The 27,649-nt window shown below is 47.2% G+C and overlaps 2 protein-coding genes across 2 annotated transcripts in view; both read left to right on the plus strand.

The window, feature by feature from the left end:
• Positions 1-10,196, plus strand: part of WFDC1 (WAP four-disulfide core domain 1) — a 21,625-nt gene extending 11,429 nt beyond the window's left edge. The window contains exons 3-7 of the mRNA XM_004377790.3: positions 2-113; positions 2,782-2,865; positions 4,064-4,204; positions 8,719-8,760; positions 10,138-10,196. Coding sequence (XP_004377847.1) covers positions 2-113; positions 2,782-2,865; positions 4,064-4,204; positions 8,719-8,760; positions 10,138-10,196 — 438 coding nt within the window. The remainder of the gene's footprint in view (position 1; positions 114-2,781; positions 2,866-4,063; positions 4,205-8,718; positions 8,761-10,137) is intronic.
• Positions 10,197-10,205: 9 nt separating this feature from the next.
• Positions 10,206-27,649, plus strand: part of ATP2C2 (ATPase secretory pathway Ca2+ transporting 2) — a 130,464-nt gene continuing 113,020 nt past the window's right edge. The window contains exon 1 of the mRNA XM_012555924.2: positions 10,206-10,211. Within this exon, the coding sequence (XP_012411378.1) occupies positions 10,206-10,211 (6 nt within the window). The remainder of the gene's footprint in view (positions 10,212-27,649) is intronic.

Consider the following 27,649-nt stretch of genomic DNA (forward strand, 5'->3'; position numbering starts at 1 on the left):
GGGCGCCTGCCAGGCGCTGCGCTGCCAGGCCGACGCCGAGTGTCCGCGCCACAAGCGCTGCTGCTACAATGGCTGCACCTATGCCTGCCTGGAGGCCGTGCTGCCCCCGCCAGGTAGGTACCACCGTCGGGCCTGACGTAGAGGGCGTGGGCCTGTGGGAAACCGAGGCTGGGGTTAGCTGGGCCACCTGGGCAGGTCACTTCACCTCTTCGTCCCTCCTCCATTGCTTCACCTGTGGCGACAGTAGTAACTCATTGAGCCGGCGTCCTATCTGGGTACCTCAGATACCTGCCTCAGATACCTGCAGTACGGGAAACACCCAGTCCAGGGAAAATGCCACCTACTGTGAAGATAGTGTGGACAGGCACTCCACCTGCCCTCAGGTGCCTACAGTCTGAGAAACAGCCAATCCAGGGAAAATGCCACCTGCTGTGAGGCGGGGAGGGGATGAGGTTTCTCACCAAAATCCAGATTTCTGGCTGTTCTTAAACATGCAGGGCTACGTTCCCTGGCAGCCCTGGCTGGAGCCTCAAGTGTCCCTCCACGGGCAGGCAGACGGGCCCTCCTTCCCTCACTGATGAAGGAGGGGGCAGGAGAGGCTTAGCAGTCCAGAGGGGGTGTACCCTAGGGAGGGGGAGAGGTTTAGCTGTCCAGAGCCATGTGCTGCAGGGAAGGCATGTGCAGAGTCCAGCTGGTTACTTCCTCAAGTCTCCTCACCTGTACAGCGGGCATGGAAACACCAGCTCACACGCGAACATTTCCAAGTGCCCAGCCCCGCTTCCAGAGCACATAATCAACAGGGCTTCTGTCGAATCGTGATGCAAATTGCAAATCTCTGTGGGAGAAACGGTCCCTGGTGATTCATGCCTGCAGGAAGGAGTTCAGATCCCTTTTTTTAGAAAGGAGGTTTGGGTGGGGAGGGAAGGGAGCCGTGGCGACACTGAGGGAGGTGGTAGGGGCAGCTATCCTCCCCCTCCCCCCACTGAAAATGTGCCCCTAAGTCGAGTAGAAGTGGGGAGTGCTTGTACACTGCACAAAAGCACTTAGCCCAGGTGAGGCCTAGATAAGTCCCACCCACGCTCCATTCTCCAATCCTGGGGCCCTGTCTCAGCCTAGAGGAAGGGGCACCTTTTTGACCTGCCCACCCAGAGGGGAACACCTGTATGTGTTTCTTCCATCAGGACGGGTGCCATTCTACCTTTTTTATGAAGCTTCTCAGGGGCTGGAGCCCTGGTGGTGTAGTAGTTAAGAGATCAGCTGCTAACCAAACGGTCAGCAGTTGGAATCCACCAGCCGCTCCTTGGAAACCCTATGGGGCAGTTCTACTCTGTCCTATAGGGTTGCTATGAGTGGGAACTGACTCTATGGTAGTGGGTTTTTTTGGTTTTTCTTAGGGGCTAGCCTGGCCCTAAGCACTTGCCCTGTCCTTGGACAAGAGGTCGTGCTCAAAATGCATTGTAGATTGTAATTATGAATATTATTAAAGGTGCTGAGTCCTTTGTCATCGCTGTGACCTCATCCCAAAGAAAACAAAGTGTGGTCATTCTTGCCTGTCTTCCATGCTCCTCCTTGGCCTTGGGAGAAGGGTTGGGGCCACTTTCTCAGACACATTTGTAATGAAGGCCCAAGGCACCTCCCGCCTCTCACTGAAAAGTGCCACCCAAACAGGCTGTATTATCTGAGGGCTCAGCCCCAGGCAGAACTGGTTCCTCTGTTGTTTCAATGTCCGTGCTGTGAGCAACCATCTTTATAATCATCTTTTTAAAGAAAAAGCTAACCAGCATTTGTACCAGTACTCATCGACAACTTTAAAATAGTACACCAGCCTCCTTATTTTTGTTGTATTTCGGAGTCAAACTAAAGCAGAGGTCACAAATAAATGTGATCTCAGACATGTCTTATTTGATCTCCAAAGTGCCGAATTTTTAAAAAATTACTTGCCAGCATTTATAAGTCAGTAGACTTATATTTTAAAAATCCATTTTTATAGTTTTTTCTTTTTTTTTTTAAATCAGAAGGTCTTAGAACATTGGCAGTGGCTGGCCAGGACTAAACAGCAGCTAATTCATTCAAACTGGAAATGCTGTCTAGTTTGCCAGAGTCCCTACCTGGCCTGCTTTTGTTGTTTATGTCGTCTACTTATCCCCCGGAGTATTATGAGTTTTCCACCCCTGCTTTGGTTTTCTGAAGGTTTTCCAAGCTACTGCTTCAGAAACTCTTCCTATTTAAAATGTATTGGTTAGATAGTAAGCTATGCTGCTGTAACAAAAAGACCCACAAATATAGGGCCCAGCCTGTAGACAGGCAGCCTGTGGCAGGAGTGGCTGTGCTCCACAGAATCATCCAGGGACCCAGGGTCCTTCCATCTTGTTGCTCTGCAGTCTGAGTGATGCCCTTGTCCCCGTGGTCAGAGTGGCTCCCAGCCACAGGAAGACAGAAGGAGAGGGAGGGGAGAAAACGGTCATCAGTTCAAGGGCAAGACAGGAAGTTGCATCATCACTTCTGCTTACCTCCTGTTGGCCAGAACTTAGTCACATGGCCACACCTAGCTGCAAGAGAGGCTGGGAAGTGGAGTTTCTAGCTTAGTGGCCCAGTGCCCAGCTGAAACACGGGGGTTCTGTTTCTAAAAGAAAGAAGGGGGAACCTACACTGGGGAAGCATAATTGTTTCTCCCACAAGGAGCCTTTGTGTTTTGTCATAAAATGTAGGCTCCCCACCCCCAAAGCTGGGACATTTCTCGGCTGCATAATGGGGGCCTAGATTTACCACATCTTGTGTTAGTCTTAGACTGGCTGGTGCAGCCGAAACCTCGATGGCTTGGCGGCAACGGCTGGCTCCTGGATGGTCCTGAGGAGGTGTTGCAAGGTACCTGCAGGGGAAGGCCCAGATCCCATGTAAGAGCCGGACCTCCTTCCCAGGCTGCTCTCAGCAAACTGAGAGCCAGGAGGCCGCCTCTGGCCCCTCAGCCAAGCGCGGTGCCCTCTGTGACCCTCCCCACCCCCACCCAACACAGAAGGGTTAAGGGTGGGGGCTTGGCCAGGTTCTCAGAGTCCCCAGTACAGAAGGATTTGGAGTTTCCCTAAGAATGGGACCTCCTTGCAGGAGAGAGGGTGTGGGATTGGTTTTCAGAATCTCTAAAATCTTACTTAGGGGTTCACTGCTTCCTAGTGATAAGGCCTCCTTCTGGGGTGGGGTGGGAAGCAGTTTCTGAAAGGAACAGCACAGAGTCCCAGGGCCTAGAGAGTTTCAGGGGTGTGAGTGTGTCTGTGTGTGTGCAGCTGTGCTTGTGACTCTGTACAAGTCTGTGTGCATGACTGTCCACTCGGGTGTGCACATGTCCTGCAATTGTGTGGCTATCCTGTGGCTGTGGGTCTGAGGATTTGCCTATCTGTGTACATGTACAGGTGTGTGACTGTGTGTATGAATGTGGGTGTGTGTGTGTGAGGAGCATATATGTATTTGTATGGCTGTGTGTCTGAGGATTTGTGTGAGGGTAAGCGTATGTATGCATATGTGAACATATGTGAGTGTGGGAGGATTTGAACTATGTGTGGCTGTACATATGACCATGTGTATTTGTGTGTGTCAGAATTTGTGTGTGGCTGTATGTGTGCATGTCAAAATTTGTGTATGCTAGTGAACATGTATGTGTGTGACTATGCATGAGTATATTATGTGTGTCAAAATTTGAGTGTGAACATGCATGTGTGTGCATCACTATGAATGCATGTATGGGGTAAATGTGTGTACATATCTGACTGTGTGAATGTATATGTGTATGTCAGGATTTGTATGTGGGGAGAATATTTATGTATGTGTGTGACTGTGTGCATGAATGTGTCAGGATTGTGTGTGTGAACGTGTGTTTATGTGTGTCACTGCACGTGAGGGCATGTTTGGGAGCATCTGACTTCAGACGTGTGTGTGTGTGCATGTGGACCCCTGTGAGTGAGACCCGAGGCCCAGCCTGAAATCTAGGGTGCAGCTGGGTGGCATCCCCCTGGTCAGGTGTACCCCACTGCCCCAGCAGGCCCCCTGACCCTGGCATGTGTCCCTCTTGTAGCAGAGGCATGCAGCACCACCGAGGATGGAGCTGAGCCGCTGCTGTGTCCCACGGGCTACAAGTGCCACATCCTGAGCCCAGGTGACATGGCCAAGGGCATCCCCAACCGCGGGCAGTGTGTCAAGCAGCGTCGGCAGGCAGGTGAGTGTGGGTGCACCTGCCTGGCCCTTGCCCTGCCCCCACTCTCCCCTGACCCTCTGCCTGGGACACTTGCCCCAAGAATATCCGCCGGCACCGTCAGCCTGGCCAGAGCTCTTCCAGTCGACCCACTGCCTGGAGCCTTCTCCCATGCCCTCTGCCCTTTCCCTCCCAGGCCTGAGTGTGACACAGGCCCTCAAGTCAGTAGACTGGCTTCAGCTCCCGGCTCTGCCACTTCCTGGCTGGGTGAACTTGGGTTCAATGGCTTCATGTCTCTGAGCCTCAGTTTCCTCATCTGTGCAGTGGATTCCTTCATGCTGTTTTGGGGATTGAGATCATCCATGTAAGCCCTCAGAGCAGAGCCAGGCAGTAGTAGGTAATCAGCAAACACTGGGTATTTTATATCTATCTATGTATCTATTTGGAGCCCCTGTGGTGCAGTGGTTAAGAGCTACAGCTGCTAACCAAAAAGTTGAGAATTCAAATCCACCAGTTGCTCCTTGGAAAGCCTATGGGGCAGTTCTACTCTGTCTTATAGGGTTGCTATGAGTTGGAATCAACTCGATGGCAATGGATTTTTTTTTTTTTTTAAATGTATCTATTTAGGAATCTCTGGGTGGTACAAACAGTTAACACACTCAGCTGCTAACCAAAAAGCTGGAGGTTCAAGTCTACCCAGAGGTGCTCAGAGGAAAGGCCTGGTGATCTACTTCTGAAAAATCAGCCCCTGACAACCGTATGGAGCACAGTTGTACTCTGACATCTGACACACAGGGGGTCACCATGAGTCGGAGTTTGACACTACCGATGACTACCATTAATTATAAATGGTCTCTTTAAGCTTTGCTGCAAGCCTGCAAGAGGAGAATGACAGCCAGGAGGCAGGGTAGGGTATGATTCAGAGTACAGCCTCAGAACCACCAAAACAGGTTAAAATCCTGTAGCTTCCTCCTGGGCGGCCTCGGACAGGTAACCTAACCTTTCTTAGCCTCCATGTCTTCATCTGTAAAATGGAAGTGATGATGGTAATTACTTCCCGGGGTACTTTGAATGACAGAATACCTATAATGTGCTTAGAATAGTGCCCGATACACAGTAGGGCCTCAGTGAATGTGCTCCACCACCATGTCTGTCTTACGGAGGAGGGAGGACTTGAGTTCCAGAACTTGTCCAGAAGCACACAGCTAAGAAGGGGCAGAGGTGGAATTCTGAGCCATCTACCTGCTCCAAAGCCTCTGCGTGTGTGTGTGGGATCTTCCCCTCCCACTGCAGTGATTCCAACCTTCCCAGTGGAAATGTAAGTGAAATTCCCTCTGGCCTCATCCCCAGGGGGCTGTCACTTAGCAATAATTGTTGGTAATTATACATGAGTTTGGCAACACGTTGAATGCTAGTAACTTCCTTGGGTCAGCAGTCTCAGGAGAGGGATGGAGCACTCACATCCCAAGTCCCTGTTACCAAGGATGAAGTCTTTTATTTAAGACTTATTTTTTAACTTCTTACTTAAAATAATTTTGAACTTACAGAAAAGGTGCAAGAATAGTACCTTCGACCCTTCACCAGATTCTTCAATTGTTAAAATCTTGCCACATTCGCTTTCTCATACTCTTTTTCTCTCTGTGTAAAGAATATGTATTTCTTTTCTGAACCATTTGAGAATAAGTTGCAGATCTCATGCCCACACCTAATTTGCAAGTCTTCCCTGAGAGTCTGCCTCTAAAGGGTGCAGATGGTCATTCAGGTTTGAAAGTGGACCAGACACGTAAGGAGTTCATGTCTTTCACAACAGGAAAATGTACAGGGACACATGCAGACAATCTTTCTTCTTGGAGAGTAGGGTCAAGAGGAATCAGTGCATTTTCCAAGTGGGTTTCAGGTCACTTGGAAGCTGAGCACCAGGACCAAAATCTGGGAGACTGGCCCACCTCTGACAAAGTGACTTTTCCAGGAGGCTTCATGAGAAGAATAAAGTGGGGCTCAGGCAGCCTTGAGCAGGAGGAAACTGATTGTGTGAAAATGACAGGTTTGGCGAATAAATGAAGTCTGGCCGAGGAAGAAGGAGTCCTGGTGGCACAGTGGTTAAGTGCGCAGCTGCTAACTGAAAGATTGGTAGTTTGAACCCACCAGCCTCTCTGCAGGAAAAAGATGTGGCAGTCTACTTCCATAAAAATTATAGTCTTGGAAACCCTATGGGGCAGTTCTACTCTGTCCTGTAGGGTTGCTATGAGTCAGAATTGACTTGATGGCAGACAGGTGTGGTTTTTGGGTTTGGGGGTCAAGGAGGATGCCCAGTTTCCACAGTTAACTCTGTTCCCATCCTGTGGCATTGTGGGACAGAATCCAAGCACAGGAGGTGGTGAGAGGGGCAGAAATGTTTCTGAGACCCCAAAAGGCATTCACCTTTGGAAAATATTGTTGCTGCGGTAGCTGATATGCAGTCACCCCGAGGGTGTGGATTGGCTCCATTGGGTTTTGTCACTTGTAAAATAAATGTCAGTGCTGGCTCTAAAACACCCTGATGATTTTTAGTATGGCCACAAAACGGAAGAAAAACAGAATGTCCAGCTATTGCATAAATATGATTGATTAGCGGCGTAGCAGAAGATGAAGCTGCTGCACTGAGAACAAGAAGTGGGTCAGTGTGGCTGGATTGTGGATGAGACATGCTGCATGTCCTGTCAGGTGTTTCCACCTTCCCACCAATGCTTTACTGCTATAATAGGCTGGGGGCTGGGGGAAGAGTGAGCGTTAATGACAAGCAACAGCAGGAATTATGTGGTGGAAAGTCACATGATGTTTGAGACATGAAATTGCCAAAAATTTACCAGTTTTTACATACAAAAATAGCAATTTCATATGGTTCTAACCTAATATTTACATATAGATGCTTTAAAGGAAATTATTTCTTTTAATCCTCACAATAACTTTAAGAGGTACTAATTTTATGCCCATTTTCAGTTGAGAAAGCTAAGACTCACAGAGGATTAGTGAAGCGGTGGAATGAAGATTCATAGTCAGGATTTACCTTCTCATTTGTAGTAACCCTGCTACTTTCTTTTTGGATGGATTCAAGAAAGTACTCTTCATTCCCCATGCAAACACTGATCCATCAATCTATCTATCCAATCATCCATCCATTCACTCTCTTTCATCCATCCATTCCTCCATCCAATCACCTGTCCATCCATCCACCCAGTCATCCAATCATCCATTCATTCAGCCACTCACCTATTCAACCATCCATCCATCCATCTGTCCGTCCGTCTGTCTGTCCGTTCATCCATCCATCCATCCATCCATCCATCCATTCATCCATTCATCCATCCATCCATCCATCCATCCATCCATCCATTCTTCCATCCACTCAACATATCTTTATCAAGAATTTTGTAATGACATTTGCTAAACAACATGTTGAAATTTTGCTTCCTATTCATCTGTTAAGATAGTGGTTCCCAGATTTTTTGGTCTCAGAATTTCTTTACACTCTTAAAAATTATTGAGAAACCCAAAGAGCTTCTCTTTATGTGGGTTATAACTATGGATATTTACTGTATGAGAAATTGAAGCTGAGACATTTAAAATACACCTTCTCCTCGCTTATTGACTATCTCATTATCCAACATTTCACATTTATGACAATAGTAAAAAATCTACTATCCAACTATTCTGAGCATTAACGACATACATCTGGCAGTAACAAATGCTGATGTTCGAGGTAAGAGTAACACTGGCTTTGAGGGTTAAGGTTATGTGTCAATAGTCTGAGCCATGTTGCTCAGTGGTTTGGCAGTTATGTAATGATGTAATTTGGCAGTTATTAATAATGTAGTCATCCTCTATTTTGTTTCTGATGTGGTCATCCCTAATTTTCCCATAACACCAGTTTTGTATAACAACCTGGTCTTTGTAAACTAACCATGTCGATAAGTGAAGAGAGGGTGTATATCTGTATTAACTCGTTTAAAAGTAGCAATCATTATATATTATTACATTGTTATTACACATTAAGGAAACCCTGGTGGTGTAGTGGTTAAGAGCTATGTCTGCTAACCAAAAGGTTGGCAGTTCAAATCCACCAGGCATTCCTTGGAAACTCTATGGGGCAGTTCTACTCTGTCCTATAGGGTCGCTATGAGTTGGAATCGACTCGACGGCAATGGGTTTGGTTTTGGGTTTTATTACACATAAAACTGGAAATAACATTTTATTAAAAATAACTGTATTTACCAAAACCAAAAGAAATAGTGAGAAGATTGGCATTGTCTTACATTTGCACAATTCTGTTTAATAAATGAGTTAAGAAAAGACATCTAGGTTCTCATATCTTCTTCTGCTTTCAGTCAGCTGAGGTGTCACAGGTCATGAAGCTTCTGGAAAACCCCATGTACACACATAAGAGCGAGAGGGAAAAACGTATATGGCTTCTTAGCATTGTTATGAAAATAGTTTTGGCCTTATAAACACTCTAAAAGGGAGTTTTACAGCTTTAAGAAATTCTCTCATTTGTTTTCCAGATGGGCAATTCCTACAACATAAATTGCACAGAGAATATCCAGGTAAAGGAAGAAATCATTCTTTCTTTTCAGAGGGCGCTCGAAAGGGCAGCGAGCATTTCTTGGGCGAAGAGGAAAAATAAGTCTGTTAAAAAGACTGTGAGAACGCTCCAGTCTGAAGCTGCTATGAAGGGGAATGGCCGTGTTCCCCCCAGTTGCTCTCATGCCATCAGATGGCACTGTGAGGTGAGGAGGTAGGATGCCCAAGACACTTCTGTTGTGAAAATCTCTCCTCTAGCCTGAGCATTCCTCAAGGTGGCATCCAACATGGGCAGTGGCCATTCCAGTCTGCAGACAGGGAGGACTCTGGTGGGAGCAAGACCTGACTCCAGACCTGGGAAGGGAACGGACATCTAGACAAGTGACCAAGACTGGGACTGAGGCTGAGACTTAGGGGATGAAATGGAAACCAGGACTGGGAAATGAAGAAGACACCCTGTTGTTTGATGGTGGGTGGGGGAGGTGTGAGCCAGAGAGGGGCTCACAGTAAACATGGCCTCATGCTGAACCTCAGAACCTGGGGATGGACATGCTTAAGTTTCTCCAGATCTGAGTCAGGAAATTGGAAAATATGGCTGACACTATCCTTCCTTCTTCTTTTCATCCATTCCTCAGTCCATTCATCCATCCAATCATCCATCCATCCATCTACCCACCTATCCTTCCTTCCTTCCTTCCTTCCATCCATCCATCCGTCTATCTATTCATCCATTCAGTCATCTACCCAATCATCCATTCATCCACCTATCCTTCCTTCTTCCTTCCTTCCTTCCTTCTGTCCATCTGTTCGTCCGTCCATCTGTTCATCCAGCATATCTTTACAAGAATTCACAGCACATATCTACAAGCATTACTCTTTATTCTGTGCTAGGGGTTGAGGCTACAGTTGTGAACATGACAGGCCCAGTCCCTGCTGTCATGCAGCTAATATTAAGCAGAAAATGCAAACACCAATAATGATAACAGTGATGAGGGTTCTGAGGTCACATACAGGACCTCCTGTGGAGAGAACGCTGTGTCAAGGAAGGCTTCCTAAAGAAGTGACTTGAATGCCAGCCTTAAGAATAAGAAAGAATGGACAGAGAGGATAGCATGTGTGAAAACCCTGAGGCTGGAAGCAGCTGGCCATCCCTGCAGCTGAAGTGTAGGGTGAGTGAGGGGGTGGGTGGCAGGGCCAGGTCACACAGGCCATGGGACCTTGGTGAGGAGAGGGAAGAGGCTGCAGGTGGGTTGTCTTATTTCAGGGAGAAGGGAGGTGTAGGGCCAGGGAACAGGCCAGGCCAAGGTATTTGTACTTAATTTGGCAGTCCCTGGTGAGCCATGCAGGCACTGGAGCAGGGGGGACACACCTTCCCTGAGAGAGGCATACTCTTTTTGCAGACGGTGACTCCAAGAATGTGGCGGAGCATGGTCGGAGTCAACAGAGGCACGTTCAGTGAGGCAGCGGCATGCAGGTAAGTGGGAACAGGGAACGGGTCATCGAGAGGCGTGGGTTTGGGTAGCAGATGTCCTAGGTAGCTTTCATCATGAAGGTGACCAGAAGGGGCTTTACCTGCTGGTGGCATTTCACAATTCCCTTATATAGTGAAACCTGTAAGAGCCCGAAATCGACAGAACTGCCTTGTTTTTCTGGACTCACAAGTTTTCCACCTTTGTCAGGGTACAGTCTTACCACTTTTCTGTCAGTCTCTATTAGTGGAAAATATTTGAGTTTTCCTTCTTTGACAGGTTTCTGCCTTACACAGGTTCTGGCTTTCCCAGGTTCCACTGTAGCTTCCAAAGTGAACATACAAGAACTTTGTGTGTAATCAGCAGTGGGAGAGTTTCTATGCCCTTTGGGCTGAAATCCAAAACTAGACTAGGTTCAAACTTTTCTTCCCATCTCCTTTCCCATTCCCTTTTTTATGGACTGAATCATGCCCCTCCCCTAAAAAATATGTCTTGTAAATCCTAACCTCTGCCTGTGGTTACAATCCCATTTGTGAATGGGTTGTGCTTATTATGTTAATGAGGATTTATTATGTTAATGAGGTAGAATAAGGGTGTATCTTGAGTCAGTCTCTTTGGAGTTATGAGAGTAGCAGAGATGGGGGAAGAGAGATGCCAAGCCACATGAAGATCACCCAGGAGCAGAAACTCAAAAAGACAAGGACTTTCTTCTAGAGCTGGCAGAGAGAAAAAGCCTTCCCCTAGAGCCGGCACCCTGAATTTGGACTTCTAGCCTCCTAAAGTGTGAGAAAATAAATTTCTGTTTATTAAAGCCACCCACTTGCGGTATTTCCGTTCTGGCAGCACTAGATAACTAAGGCACTTTTGCCTTAATGCCTTCATGAATAGACAAACAGTGCTTCAATGTCCCATGACGTCTTGTCTGTCCCTCCCTCCCTTCTGTCAGACCATACTATTGAGTGCCAAATATAGGATAGACATAGTACTAGGCAGTGTCGCTCAACAATAGTTAATGGATATCTACTGTATATCAGGTGTGGTTCTAGGGGTACCGCAGTGAACAAATCAAAGTCCCTGCTCTCGTGGGGAATAATACATCCTAGTAGAAGAAGACAGAAAGTTAGCAAGTCAACAAATAAAAAAGGTGACAGACTATAATAAGTGTAACAGTATAATAAGTGTACACATCTAAAAAGTTTATAATTAACAAGGTTATCAGTGCAGCCTATGAGCAAGGTAATGTGATGCAGTCACTGGATGGGGCATGGAGCTGCCTTCGATGGGAGTCAGGGAAGACCTCTGAGTGGAGGTGACATTGAGCTGAGTGAGACCTTGCTATAGGAGGATGTGGGGGAAAGGACACCCAGGCAGAGTGAGCTGGAAGAGTAAAAGTCCAAGGCACAAAGATTTTGTTTTGAAAACCAAAGGGAGGCTGCTGGGATGGGAACAGAAAGATGGAGGGGAGGCTGGCACAGAGGAGCTTATGAGGTAAGGCCCAGGCACCGGTCTCAGGATGCTCTCAAAGGTGAGACGCAGGTAGCTGCAAAGGACGCTGGGATCACAGCAATGGGAGGTGGCAGCCCCAGCCTGGAAACCCAAAAATCCTGCCCTTATCCCCGTGAAAGCTGATTATCTACACATGACAAAGGGAAGTCCATGCAAGCAGGCACTTTTCCCAGAATGTCCTTGAAAGGCAGAGATCAGATTTCAGATTCCAGAATATTCAGGCCGGCCTCCAGGAAAATCTAGAGTCTGCGGGGATTGATGCCAGCGTGTGTATTAGCTGCCGATGACAGGAATAGTCCCTGGGAGTAAGCTCCATGCGTTTGAGAACTGTGGAGTATAAACCGGAAGGTGCTTATGGGTCTGTGGATCCGAGCAAGACTTCAAGAGCGAGTTTAGAATGGTTTTTAAGACTACAGGCTTTGGAACCAGACAGATGTAAGTTTAAATTCTTGCTCTACCACCGTGTGACCTTGAGCAACTGACTTGAACTCTCCAAGCCTCAGTTCCCTCATCTATAAAATGGGAATGACAGTGAGGGATGTGGTAGGAACTAAATAAGATAGTACACATCAAGATGTAATGGTGTGCTCGGTTCTGGTAGTGAGCGCTCAACAAATGGGAGCTTAACAAGCCCCTGCTATGGAGTTTTGTTTTGTTTTGTTTTGTTTTTCTTGATTGCTCAGAATCAGTTCAATGGGATATTTCAGTTGGGCAGAATTTAATGAGGGGCTGATAATGAGGTCACCCAAATGTGTGAGAAAGATAAGCCCACAGGAATAGTCATGGCTTTTTGAAGCTTAGTATTCCACGGTCTGGGCATACGAAGCATAGAGCAAACATAGCTTGTCAGCACTGACTTAGTTAAATAACATCAAGAAATAATTTCTTGGCTGGAACTGAGCCACTCTTAATTCTTGCCTTGTTTGGTTGCACATGAAAGGAAGTCCAAGTCAAACTGACTTTGAAAAGGGGAATTTTATTGACTCATGGACTTAAAAGTCCGGGGATAATTCTGGCTTCGGGTGTGGTTTGATCAGGGCTCAAGAGGTGTCACCAGGACCTGTCTCTGTCCACCTCTCTGCACGGCTCACCTCCATATTGGCTGCATTTTCAGGTTCCAAGGAGAGACAAGATGGCTGCCAGCAGCCTCAGGCACTCCTCCTCCTCACAGGTTCAGAGTCCAGCAGTAAAAGGCCACTTCCCCTTTCCAGAAGTCAAGTATATGTACTGGACTTGACTCTCATTGGGCAGGATAGGATCATGTGAACCAATCACTGTGGCCAGTGGGTGGGACTATGCTGATTGGTGTAGGCCTGAGTCACATGCATATCCCTGAGTAGTCTGGTCAACCCCATCTGATCCACATGGACTGGGTTAGGGGGAGCTTCCCTTTAAGAAACTCAAGGTATCACAAGAAGGGTAGATAGATGCAGGGGCATTGACAGGTGCCCAAACCCCATGTACATCCATGTAACTGGGGCCCAGAGTGGCGAGAAGAGTCAGACCCCACCTCCGATCACCACTCCATTTTGCACTCATAGGCAGGGGGCCTTGGCTGGGCTGGAGTCCCAGGAAACGAGAGATGGCTGCAAGGGAAGAGTGGAATGGATGGAGGGGTGTCCCCTTCCTCCCATCCAGCCCCTAGACTGGACCAAGCTCCTCTGTTAGGAGAGCAAGTACAGGAAGCAGGCAGAAATGTGTCTGCCTGTTAGTAAATGTGTTATTCAGGTGTCAGGTCAACAAATCTTAAGTCAGGGGATCTTTAGAAAGTGACCACGTTGTATAGCCAGCACTGGATCAAGGAGCTGAACATGAACCCCCTGCCTCGTGCTCCCACCAGTCTCTGCCCTCCCTAACGGAGGCCACTACTTTTACCTCTACCAATAGGGATCGATTTGCCTGGATCTGAATAGCATATAAATGAATCCTATGGGGCGTATTCTTACATGTCCAGCTTCTTTCACCGAACTTTATGTTTGTGAGATTCATCCATGATGCTCATTGTCATTGCTGTATGGTATTCCATTGTATGAATATTTGACAATTTCTTATTGATTCCACTGTTGATGGGTGTTGGACTATTTCTAGTTTGGGGCGATTATGAGTAGAACTTCTATGATTGTTCTCATATGTACCTTTGGTGAACATACCTGGTGAACAGACGTTGAGTATACACCAACAAGTGGAATTGCTGGGTCTTTGGGTGGGTGTGTGTTCAGCGTTTGTAGACATTGCTACACAGGTTTCCAGTCTATACCCCTCAGTGCAGGAGTGGACAGAGTATATGGTGAAAGTTTTTGAGTTTCTCCTCACACAGGCCTGTTCCCATTGCATCACTGTGTGAGTCTGCTACGGCTGCTATAACAAAGTACCACAAACTGGGTGACTTATGCCAGTGTTGTTCTTAGGTGCCATCTAGTCAATTCTGACTCATAGCGACTCCGTGTAACAAAATAGCACTGCCCCATAGGATTTCCTAGGCTGTAATCTTTATAAAAGCAGATCGCCAAGTCTTATTCCCGAGAAGACACTGGGTGAGTTGAAACCACCAACCTTTTGGTTAGCAGCCAAGTGCTTAACCATTTGCACCACCAGGACTCCTTGGATGACTTATAAGAACTGAAATACATTGTCTCTCAATTCTGGAGCCTGAGAGTCTGCACTGTACCAAAAAGAATTGGTCGAAGTTCATCCATTTCAGCATATGATCAAGAACTGCGGTACTGACAGAAGAAGTTCAAGCTGCACTGAAGGCACTGGTGGAAAAAACAGGCTCCAGTTGATGGAATACCAGTTGAGATGCTTCAAAAAGCAGATGCAGTGCTGGAAAGACTCCCTTGTCTATGTCAAGAAATTTGGAAGACAGCTACCTGGCCATCCGACTGGAAGAGATCCATATTTGCCCATTCCAAAGAAAGATGATCAAACAGAATGCCTAAATTATTGAACAATATCATTAATACCACATGCTAGCAAAATTTTGCTAAAGGTAATTAAAAAAATGACTACAATCATACATCAACAGGAAACTATGAGAAGTTCAAGCTGGATTTAAAGAAGATGTGGAACAAGGGATATCATTGCTGATGTCAGATGGATCTTGACTGAGAGCAGAGAATACCAGAAAGATGTTTACCGGTGTTTTATTGACTATGCAAAGGTATTCAACTGTGTAGATCGTAACAAATTATGGATAACAATACGGAGAATGGGAATTTCAGAACACTTAATTGTACTCATGCAGAACCTGTACCTAGACCAAGAGGCAGTCGTTCGAGCAGAACAAGGGGATGCTGCCTGTTTCAAAATTGGAGAAGGTGTGCTGCAGGTGTGTATCCTTTCACCCTACGTATTCAATCTGTATGCTGAACTATATGAAGAAGAATGCAGCATCAGGATTGGAGAAATACTCGTTAACAACCTGTGATATGCAGATGACACAACCTTGCTTGCCAAAAATATAGATGACTTGAAGCACTTACTGATGAAGATCATCAAAGACTACAGCCTTCAGTATGGATTATACCTGAACATAAAGAAAATTAAAATCCTTACAACTGGACGGATAAGCAACATCTTGATAAATGGAGAGAAAATTGAAGTTGTCAAGGATTTCATTCTACTTGAGTTAACAATCATTGCCCGTGGAAGCAACGGTCAAGAAATCAAATGATGTGTTACATTTGGCAAATCTGTTGCAAAAGACCTCTTTAAAATTCTAAAAAAGTAAAGATGTGTCACTTTGATGACTAAAGTGCATCTGACCCAAGCCGTGGTACTTTCAATCACCTCATATGCATGCAAAGGCTGGACAGTGAAAAAAGAAGACAGAAGAAGAATTGATGTATTTGAATTGTGGTGTTGTCGAAGAATATTGAATATACCATGGATTGCCAGAAGAACAAACAAATCACTCTTTAAAGAAATAAAGGCAGAATGCTTCTTAGAAGTGAGGATGGTGAAACTTTGTCTTACTTACTTTGAACATGTCATCAAGAATAACCATCCCTAGAAAAGGGCATCATGTTTGGTAAAGTTAGAAGGTCAGTGTAAAAGAGGGAAACTCTCAATGAGATGGATTGACAAAATAGCCACAACAATTGGCTCAAGCATATCAAAGATCATGAAGATGGCCCAGGACTGGGCAACATTTTGTTTTGTTATACTTGAGGTTGCCACGAGTCAGAGTTGACTCAATAGCAACTAACAACTACAACAACACCACCACCATCCTAATGGGGGTGAAGTGGTATCCCATGGAGGTTTTAACAATAACTCAGACCTAGAAGCATGGACAATTGAACTGTGCGCACTTTCTGGTCCATTTCAGAGGGGACCAGGTGACCACATGATGTCTCTAGATCTCATGGTTCATGGGTCTGGCCTGGAAAGGGATTCTGCAAGTCACTCTTAACAGACACAGGCATCCTTCTGGTGTTTCTGGCAAGGAGGGGAAGGTATTAGATGTAACTGCATGTTCTGTCCAGACAGCTGCTCATATTAATTCCTTCTTTGCTTCCTTTGCAGCCAATTTGCAAGAACATTTCTCCAACTTTCTGCTAAGCCTCGGAAACAGTTGAGTGGAAACAATTTGATCTCCAGAGGTCACACCTTGCTCAGCAGAGCGTGACTCCTGAGACCCATAGATTCTGGATGCCTGGCCCTCCATCCTCACTGGGCCTCTACCTGACTGGACCTCTGGGTTCCTGTTTTACCAGCCTGGAAGGGAGACACCCTTAGGAGCCCACCTGATTCTGCAGTCCACGAGCTCTTAAGCTAGGAAGGAGCCACCTCCTCTGTGAGCATCAGGGAAGTCCCTTCTGAGACAGAGGTTGATGTCTTGCCCACTTACAGATGTCTTCCGGCATGTCACTGGGAGGCATGCACCCATCCCAAATGTCCTCAAAATAAATTTGCTCATCATAATATGGGAAAGAGTTTACCTACTCATGCATGATTCTTAGTTTTAACCCTGTTATGAACTTAAGAGGAGTCCCTGAGTGGTGCAAACAGTTAACACACTTGACTGCTGACCAAAAGGTTGGAAGTTCAAGTCCACCCTGAGAAGAAGGCCTGGCAATCTACTTCCAAAAAACCAGCCACTGAAAACCCTATATATCACAGTTCTACTCTGACACCTATGGGGTTACCATGAGTTGGAATTGACTCAATGGCAGCTGGATTTTGGATACTCTTAAATTACATATGCTGAAGTCTAAATGTTGGAAGAGGGTAAGGGGAGGCTTCAGAATAACACAAACAACAAAGCGTGATGCTCAGTCTTGGGGACGTGGCACAATTTGTCACTGTTTAATCCTGGGCTGGGGAAAGGGGTGACTGGGATGAGGTGCCACTGAGCTCTGCTTCTGGAATCCAGGAGTACCTGGACCACCTGCCTTGCTGTGTTGCTTTGGGTCCCTCTAAAGCAGACCCTGAGATGAGGATCTGTTGAAAGTGATTTAGTAGGGAAGTTCCTGGAAAAGACAGGCAGGGGAGAGGGGAGGTGGGGCAGGAGGAGAAGGTCAGACAGGTCAGGGATTGAGGTCCCCAAGTCCCTTGGGGGTCCTGGAGGCAGCCTAAGTCTCACCAGGACTCCAGCGAGTTGCACAGGATGCCTCGCTCAGAGAGGCCCTGAGCTTGGTTTAACGCTGCACCATCACCATCTAGGAATTCTTAGTGATTGTTGAACAAGAGCCACGCACATCTGTGCTGCACCAGGCCCTGCAGATGATGTAGATGGCCCTGACTCACACCACAGGGTCGGCCCACCAGGTGCAAGGGAGCCAGAGTTTTGAGAAGGCTCCCACCCGCCGTCAGTGCATGGGTGGGGGCTGCCCCTTAGGGGAGAGGTTGTCAGTTCCAGGGGCAGCCTCCCTCTGCTGGGGAGGGAAAGCGCACAAAGGGACCCAAGGGGACATGGGAAGGCCCCAAGGGTGTCTGTCACACTCTCCAAATTTCAACAGTGTCTGCACATGGACACACACACATACATGGGCTTGTTGGGATAAAATAGTTTAAATTCAACCAATAACCTGTCCCTTACAAAATAACTCAATGGTATCAGTCAAGCATCTGTGACAGGATTTAGCCTTGTTCATTCCAGAACGGCCCTGTGTGGAGACAGCACCTGAATATCCAGCACCTTCTTCTGTCCCTGCCCGCCCATGCGCCTCCGCCCACCATGTACACACTCTTTCTCTCTATAAAATCAATACTCTCTTGAAAATCACCCAAAGTCCAGTGTACTGTGGAGGTTGATAACTCGTGGGCCATTTTTTTTTTTTTTTTTTTTTTTTTTTTTTTGCTGTTTCTAAGCAGCAGTGCATTCATACTGCTCAAGAATTTTTTCTTGTTTTTTTCCCCCGTACATATAGATAGGTGTGTAGAACATGAGAGAAAAATAGTAAAATGATTCGTCTAAAAGTTGCACAAAGTGGGCCTTTGTAGCACTGCCTAGGAGAGGTTTTGTTCCTCATTTTGACGAAAAAGAGACGGGAAGTTCAACAGGAGAGAGACTGTTGCCCTTTCGGAGGACGAACTTGATGTCTGTCAATGCCCAGGATTTCTAGGGTATTAAATCAACCGGTGTGCACGTGTCTCTGAGGGTCTGGATGAGGCCTGGGCCTGGGGGTCTGGATGAGGCGTGGGCCTGGGATTGACCAAAAGCCCCCCTGTGCTTCTGATGAGCAGCGAGCTCTTTAGGGCTGAGGCTGGCGGGTCTAAGGGACTGTCAACTCTTCGGCTGGCCACACAACCAGCAGATACCTTGAGTGTGCCTAGCCCTTCCCATACATCTTTCAGATGGGGCAACCAAGTCCTGGAGAGCTTAAAGGACTCACCCAGAGTCACGCAGTGAATAAGGGCCAGTGCCAGGATCCACACCAGGTCTGTCCAATCCCATAGCTAGGGCTCCGGTCCCCAGCTAGTCTGCTAGCTCTGGCCTGTGAAAGCAGACTCCCATCTCTGAGGCCCAGGAAAGCAGAAAGGGACATCAATGGTGTGCAGTAGGGCAGAGGGCCATGGGGACAAGGGAGAGGGGTGAGCACAGCCCCACTTCCCAGCTGAGCTGTCCACCGAGGTGGGTGGGGTGGAACAGTAGAGACTGGATACCTTGGGGTTTCGATCCTGAGCAAGGCACTTAGCTCCTCTGAGCCTCAGTTTCCTTCTCTGTGAAATGGGTCTAATAAGAGTAGCTGCCTTTCAGAGTTGCTAGGTATTATGGATTGAATTGTGTCCCCCCAAAATATGTGTTGTAAATCCTAACCTCTATGGGTTGTCTTTGCTGTGTTAATGAGGCAGGATTAATGTAGGGTATGCCTTAATCTCTTTTGAGATATAAAGGAAGTTAAACAAGCAAACGAGAAAAGCAGAGATGGGGGAAAATTGATGCCAAGCCACATGGAGATCTCCAAGGAACCAGGAAACAAGCTGAAGAGATAAGGACCTTCCCCCAGAGCTGACAGAGACAGAAAGCCTTCCCCTAGAGCCAGCACCCTGAATTTGGACTTCTAACCTCCTAAACTACGAGAAGATAAATTTGTTTGTTAAAGCCATCCGTTTATAGTATTTCTGTTATAGACGCACTAGATAACTAAGACACTGGGGGAAGTATATATTACTATTCTTAATTAACTTATTGTATCTCTGCCCTTGAGTTTAAACTCTGAAGAGGGAGACAAACAGATGAATCTTTGATTCGAGGTAGTGTGATAGGTGCTAGGATATAGCCATACAGGTACTCTGGGCATTTTGTCCCAGTGAGGAGCAGTCAGGAAGGGCTTCCCAGAGGAGGAGATGTCTCAGCTAAGTTTGGGGAGCAAGTAGAATGAAGTTAGCCAGGTTAGATGGGGAAGAGCAAGGAAAAGCATCCCAGGCAGAGGGAGCAGAATATGTGAAGGCACAGATATGAGAGGTTTAAGGAACTACAAGCAGTTGGGCATGGCTAAAGAAAGGGGGCACTTTGGGAGTGGAGGGAGATGGAGCTAGAAAACTGGGCAGGTGCCAACCAGTTCACCTCTTGAGTTTTAACTTGACTCTGAAAATGATGGAGGAGCCACTGAAGGGTTTACATGGTCCATTATCTCATTTGATTCTCCCACCACCCTGAGAGGTCAGTATTGTTATACCCATTTACAGAAGAAGACACTGAGGTTCAGAGAGGTGAATTACTTTCCTAAAAGCACACCCTGGGCAGAGGAAGGATTTGAACTCAGGCCTCACCTAGCTGCAAAGTGGGGAGATGAGTATAGCAGGGTGCTGTATGTCTGAGAAAGGAAGGGAGTGGGATACCCAGGAAGAAGGAAAGGACCAAGAAGTGGGATCTTGCTGGGAGCATGTGGCAGGCCAACATCACCCACCCCCTTACAGTGACAACAGCTCTCTAGGGCTGGGCCTCAGGAGCCGTGTTTGAATTCTGAGACCACTCCCCCTTGACTACAGCTGATTGGTCTAGAAATAGACCACCTGACCAAAGCTGGGCCAATCAGATTTCCCTCCCAAGAATGTGTTCTTTAGTCTTTTTGGTAATAGGAGGAAGCTAGCGAGGTGATGAGGAGCCTAGCTCAGAAACCAGGAACCAGAGGGTTTATATCCTGGCTCTGCCTGCTCTCTCAACTGCAGTAACCACAAAACACCTTGATTGCGACACTTAGCAGCCTGTAGGCCCCATAGAATCCATTGGCACCTCTCTGATCTGCATGCCAGGAAATTCCTGCCCCAGACCCGTTACCACATGAAGAAAGACCCAGCAGGTCTCAGCCACAGCATGGGGCCCCACTGAAGCCTGTCCAGGCCCTGTCTGGCTGGAATCCACGAACAGCCTGCCCAGCCCACGTTCCACATACACCTTCTGCTCCCCAGAGAGGCGGGCTTCTGGAAAGTTCCACACTCCGGCCCAGCACAAGGGAACTCGTTGAACAGGTGCCTTGACCCAGGCACCACCCTGCCCATTAGTCAAGAGTAGGGAATGTGTGGACAGCAGAGGAAATTGGCGTGCAGTTGTTAAGTGCTACAGCTGCTAACTAAAAGGTCAGCAGTCTGAATCCACCAGCTGCTCCTCGGAAACTCTATGGGGCAGTTCTACTCTGTCCTATAGGGTCGCTGTGAGTAGGAATTGACACAACAGCAACAGGTTTGAGTTTTTTTTGGTTATTCTTACATATTCACTGATTATGTGCCAGGGCGAGTGCTGCATGCTTGACACCCTTTGTCTCGTTTAATTCCCACAATCCAGTTGGAAAGACGCCATTATCGCCGTTGATAATAGGAAAGAAAGAGGCTCAGATATTGTAAGTTTCTTGCTCACGGTCATATAGTTAGTAAGTGGGGGAGCCAGGACTCTAATAAACAAGGTTTATGAATAATACTTTCAAATATTAAATGAATAATTTATAAGAATCAGCACAAAGCTGGTCCCTATGAGGTGGAGGTTAAAGATGTCCCAAACGTCCAACTTCCCCAAACTGCTATACCACTCCACCATCTCTAAAACCAACTACTCCTTCTTCCCTCAGTATTCTCCTTCCGGTCTTTGGGTTCTGTAATTCACTGCAATGTCTCACAGAACTCGTGAATCATACTTATGATTATGGGGTTTATTAAGGAAGTAATAGGGTGCAACTTGGGACCAGGATCAACCTGGAACTAACAGCAACAACTGAGGATATGGTTCTTGATCAGGACAGCTTTTTTTTTTGCCATGCCCACCAGCAGACCTCTCCCTCAGCCCCTCAGCCCCTCAGCCTGGCCTCTGCCCTGCTTGGGCAAGTGTTACGAAGCTCTTTAGCTCTGCCAAGTCCCCAGAGGCACTGCACTCTGTCAGCAAGCCTCCTGCCCAAAGGCGCTCAGCTCTCTTGCTCTATGGGCCAGCATGCCCACTATAGTCGCCTCTTTCAGTGTGCCAGGAAGCCCACCACACCATCTCCCGCTGGTCTCCTGGTTCTGCTGCTGCTGTTTCTCTGCTGCTGCTTCTTGCCGTCTGGTGCCATCTCTGGTGTTAGAGTGCTCTCTCTCTGTCTCCTGGGTCTATGAAGTTCTCAGCACAGAGACCCCGAGTCCAAAGGACATGCACCACTCCTGGCTCTTATGATTGTTGTGAGCCCCTCTGCTCTGGGATTGACTCTGTCTAAGCCTAGTGGAATGGCAAAACCGACCAATCTCCTCGTTAGAGTTCCATACACCTTACTTGCATGGTTCCCCCCTCACTGCCGCAAGGTTCCATGTACCTTATTTGCATTGTTAGCAAGCAGTCCAATCCCCTTGGTGGGCCACAAGCACATTATGTGCATAGCCCTACCCAATCATTTTGTGAGAGTCACAAGACCATGAATGGCTAGAAGGGCCATATTAAGTAATTTACTGCACCGCAAATATACACGAAGTAGAAAGTAGTATAATGAACTTCTATGTACCTGTTACCCAGCTACCATTATTTCATCTATACTCCCAATTTTGGGGTGGAAGGGCTGGAATATTTTAAAAGAAACATCAGACATCTATATTAGTTTCCTTTGGGCTACTGTAACACAGTACCACAAGCTGGGGGCTTAGACAACAAAATTAGTTCTCTCACAGTTCTGGAGGCCAGAAGTCTGAAATCAATGTGTTGGCAGGCAGGGCCATGTTCTATCCGAAGGCTCTAGGGGAAGATCCTTCAGTCAGATTGGATTAAGGCTCACCCTCCTCCAGTATGACCTCATGTTAACTCATAACCTCTTCAAACACTATTTCTACATGAGGTCACATTCACAGGTATCGGAGGTTAGGACTTCAACCTATCTTTCAGGGGGATACAATTCAACCCATAACATGTATGTCATCTGCAAATACTTCAGAATGTGTAACAGCTAAGTACTTTTTTTTTTTTAACATAACCATAAGGTCATTATCACAGAACCACCTGGTTCAGAAAGACTGTGTTGGAACCGCCACACAGTGCGTCCTCGCAAGGACCCCCACCACATCGTGTTCTTCCATGGCTGGCGATTTCACTAGAACAAAGGTTCTCAAAGTAGGGTCCCTAGAGTAAGCCCAGCAATCTGGGTTTTCACACACCCTACAGGGGATTCTGACAGTGCTCAGTTCAAGCACTGCTGCTCTAGAGACAGAGAGATGGCACGTTGGTGGGTCAGTAGTAGAATTCTCACCTTACATGTGGGAGACCCGGGTTCAATTCTTAGCCAGGGCAACTCATGCACAGCCACCACCCGTTTGTCAGTGGAGGCTTGTGTATTGCTATGATGCTGAACAGGTTTAGCAGAGCTTCCAGACCAAGACAGACTAGGAAGAAAGGCCTGCTGATCTACTTCTGAAAATCAGCCAATGAAAACCCTATGGATCACAACAGTCTGATCTACAACCGATTATGGGGATGGCATAGGACTGGGCAGTGTGTCGATCCATTGTGCATGGGGTTGTTGTGAGTAGGGGGCTGACTCTATGGTAATGAACAACAACAGGGATAGACAGACTGTACAAGAAGAAGATTCAGTTCTTGCACCTAGTCCATTTATTGATTATGCAGATTCTGGCTCCTTCCCTCAAACAGTATTGTCTGCCGTTTAGAAGCTCCGACGGTGGAGCCAGACAGTCTGTGAGTGAGGCCTGGATCTACCTCTTACTGTCTACATAATGCCTGGGCCCAAGTTTTCTCACTCATGAAATGAGTATAGTGATCATACCTGCCTCACTATAGGGTGACGGTGAGGACTAAACCAGTTATGATGTTGTTATGGGTTGAATTGTGTCCCGCAAGATATATGTGAAATTCCTAATCCCTGTACCTGTGAATGTGACCCTATTTGGAAGTAGGGATTTTCTTTTGCTATGTTAGAGGTCATTCCAGAGTAGGGTGGGTCCTAAACTTAATCACTTCTGAGTGTGTCTAATAAAAAGAGCAGAATAGATGCAGACACACACGGGGGAAGACAGACACCATGTGAGGACCCATCTACAAGCAAAGGAGTGAGAAGGATAGCCAGCAGACACCAGAAACTAGGAGAAAGGCCCACAGAAGGAATCGACACAGCAAAGACCCTGATTTGGACTTTAGGCCTCCAGAATTGTGAAAAAATAAATTCCTGTTCTTTAAAGCCACCCACTCGTGCTTTTTTTTGGTTACAACAGCACTGAGTAACTAAGACCAATATATAAAGGGCTGAGAACCAGGCCTGCTGCGTAACCAGGGTTATGTAAGGACTAGCTGTGCTTTCCCAAAGAGGGGTGCCCACAACAGGGTCAAGGTAGGTGCCCATTCTATGTGCCATCAAAGGACCTAGGAGTGAGAGCAAGACACATCACCAGGGAGGGAGCAGGGGGCCTCCTGGGAGAACATGGGAAGGGGCTTTGGGAGCTGCCCTTGCAGCTTCTGTGAGTGAAGGATTCCAGAGGGGTCAAGGATGCCCAGGCTTGGGGGCTGCTGGAAGGAGCAGGGTCCTTCCCCCAAGGAGGGGGAGGCTGCACAGCAATGAGTTGGACAAGGTGGCAGCTCACAACAGGTGAGGAATGAACTCCCAAATGCCCAGGTGAAGCCCTCTAAATGCCCCTGGGGCAGTCTGCAGGAATCTACTTCTCAAGTCCCAGAGAGGGTACAGGAAGGGGGCCCTGCCGTGCGGGAAGACCTGCAGTGCCTCTGGGGACCTCAGGAAGGTTCTCCTCTCCAAGGGCCCAGCAAGGAGGCAGAAGGCAAGAGTGGTCAAGGAATGTAGGGTTCCCTGCACCCCTGGAAGGGAGAAGGCCCAGGAGGCTGGGGCGGGGTTCTGAGCAAACACTGGAGCAACAATTGGCCGAGTTTTGATTGCCCCCAAGGCTTGGGAAATAGAAATTTCATAGTGTTCGTTTAAATAAGACCCAGACTCTAATGCTCCGTTTAAATGAGAAATCTAGCAGAATGGTTGTTTCCTTTCCTTCCATGAATGTGGGAGAAGAGGGAAGTGCCCATGATTGTCAGTTGTCATCTGCTGTAACAAAGGAAACACATGAGGATTTACACTTTGGAGAGAGTAGTGATGTCAGTCAGTCTTAGCAGGGTAAGAAGTTATAGAGTGAGACCAATTCAATTGCAGACTTTTTAGAGCACTACAGTATGAGCTCATGAAGCATTTTATTTTATATTTATACATATACATACATACATAAACAAAACTTGTTGATGTCAAGTTGATTTCGAGTCATGGTGACCGTATAGGACAGAGTAGAACTGCCCCATAGGGTTTCCAAGGAGTGGCTGGTGGATTTGAGCTGCCAACCTTTTGGTTAGAAGCCAAACACTTAAACATTGTACCACCAGGGCTCCACATACATACATATAAATATATATATACACACACTTGTGCTGTCCACTGGAAAGTTCTAGAATCAGTGGTCACACAAGTAGTGGTCTTGAAATGCCATTTCCTACTAAAACAAAACAAAACCAGGGTTTCTTAGAGAAATAGCTGATTCCAGGGCTGGAAATGTACAAGACAAGTCTAGAATAGCCCATTGCCGTTGAGTCAGTTCCAACTCATAGAGACCCCATAGGGCAAAGTAGAACTGCCGCATAGGGTTTCCAAGGAGAGCCTGGTGGATTCAAACCACTGACCTTTTGGTTAGCAGCTGTAGCTCTTAACCACTATGCTACCAGGGTTTTCTCACTTCCCACTAGGGTAGTTGAAAGGACAGACCTTTCTCCCTGCCCCTGGCATAGCAGGCTGGTCCCGGCAAGATGGTTCCCCACATGGAGATGATGGTTGTGCTTCCTGCCTTTTAGACAGCCCCATCTCAAGTTCCTATGTGTCTCCCATTTTCCAAAACCGGAACCTCTGCCCTTCTCCCCTCAATTCTGTGAGTCCCTGATATCCTTCCACTAAATTCTCTTCTTGCTTACCACAACCAGAATCGGTTTCTGTTGCTTGCAACCAGGAGGTTTCTAACTGACAGAGCCAGGTGAATCTTAGCATTGACCTAATGCTAAACAGAGCACCAAGTTTCCTGGCAGCTGAGACAAAAAGTTTGATAGAAAGAAGCACACAGTTCATCAAGACAAAAGCTTTCGTTTTTGAAGTTATCATATCCCATCATGCCAACCAGGCCTTGAAGAATGGATAGAATTATATTTTGGGATTACAAAACATTAAAAAGTTATCGAAAAAAAGTTGCCATTGAGTTGATTCCAACTCATTGCAACCCTAAGGACTGCCCCATAGGGCTTCCAAGGAGTGGCTGGATTTGAACTGCCAACCTTTTGGTTAGCAGCTGTAGCTTTTAACCACTGCGCCACCAGGGCTCCCCTAAAAGGTATAGAGACTGGTAAAAATAAACTTGAAATGATAAACTTTCATAGATGAAGAGCGTGGGGCTGGACATCCCAGCTCAGCGTTCAGATTCAGAATCTTGAGCAGGCATTGTACTGGATGTTTTCCCATCACTCCATTTAATATAGTCTTAGTCCTTAACAGCCCATGGGGGTGGACATTATTATCCTTCTGTTCTGACTTTTAAGAAACAAGGCTCAGAGCGTGGAACTATTTGCCAGGAACTTGGAGAAGTCAGTAGTAGAGTAAGGATTCACCCAGGTGGATTTATTTCCCTAAATGCCCACGCCAATTATTCTGTCTACTGAAATCCTTCCCCCTCACCCCATCTGGTGTTCATGCCAGTGCCCAACTTGGCCCCAAAGAGGCTGAAGCTTCTGGGCTTCAACGAGCTGCTCTCAGCTGTGGGGCCCATTCATGGGCACCAAGGACCTTCCCAAAGGCAGGTTCCAGCAGCAAGGCCCTTCTGAGCAGTAACGGCTACCATATTGAGCCCCCCGGTAACCCATCTGGTGCCTTTGTGTGGATTAGAAAAGGACACCTTATCTGCAAGACCCTCTCTGCCATCAACGAGAAGATTGTCATAATCACTATGTGAATCTACCATGATGTGAATGGCGCCCCCTAGCGTTCCACCCCAGCTGCCCAGTCATACCTGGTGGCCCTGCTGGATTTTATCAAGGGCTTACTCAGGGCCAGGTAGTGCTCAACAAATCTGCACGGTCACCTATAAGGTATATGTAATTGTTCTTATTTTAGAGATGAGCAAGACCGAGGCTCAGAGGGTAGGAAAGGTGGCCCAAGGTCCCAAAGGAGTGGAGGCAGGGCTCACCCAGGGCCTAGGCACTCAGCCCACACTGAAGGGTTTCCCACAGGAGGGTGTGGTGCCAGACACTTGTCTGAGGATGGGCAGAGAGCCCACCCCCTGAAGCATTTCCTTCTGAGCTGGGGCAAGAGCATGCTTACCAGGGTTTCCTGTCCTTGCCAGGAGCCACAGATGTTGTGCAATGGCCCCACTCCTGGGCCCACACCCCTGGCTGCACCTGGGCCCCTCTGTATCCTCTAACCTGATACCGTGTCACCTGCTCGGAAGTCACCTGCTGACACTTCCCCCATGTGTCTCCACTGGGCCCTGTGCACATTGTGACACACCCACATTGTTCTCTTGTCTCCTACTATTTATCCTTCGCTCTGAGTTCTCGGAAAGCAGGGACCTGTCTAAGCCATCTGTCTCCCCAACATCCAGCATGATGCAGGTGCACAGTCGATACTTAACAAGTGATTGTTGAATCAGTGAATGAGCTAACGAATGAGGTTGAGTCTGCCTTCCTAAACGGGCTGAGCGCTTCTGAGGAGGGACCTAAGAATCATATTCCTCCCGGTCCCCCCGAGCCCGGCTCTGTGCCTGCAGTTGTTAATTGCCATCGAGTCAGGTCTGACTCACGACGACCTTACGTAAAACAGAAAGAAACATCACCTTCTTCTACACCATCTCTATGATTTTGCTGTCCATGAAGTTTTCATTGGCTCATTTTTGGAAGTTGATTACCAGGAGTAGGGGATGGTTAAAGCATGTTTGTGAATGAATGAATGAGTGAACGAATGAACAGACGAATGAGGCTCTCCCTGAAGCCCATGTCTCATGA

Source organism: Trichechus manatus, unplaced genomic scaffold (assembly GCF_000243295.1).
Source record: "Trichechus manatus latirostris isolate Lorelei unplaced genomic scaffold, TriManLat1.0 scaffold00053, whole genome shotgun sequence".
Classification (NCBI taxonomy): domain Eukaryota; kingdom Metazoa; phylum Chordata; class Mammalia; order Sirenia; family Trichechidae; genus Trichechus; species Trichechus manatus.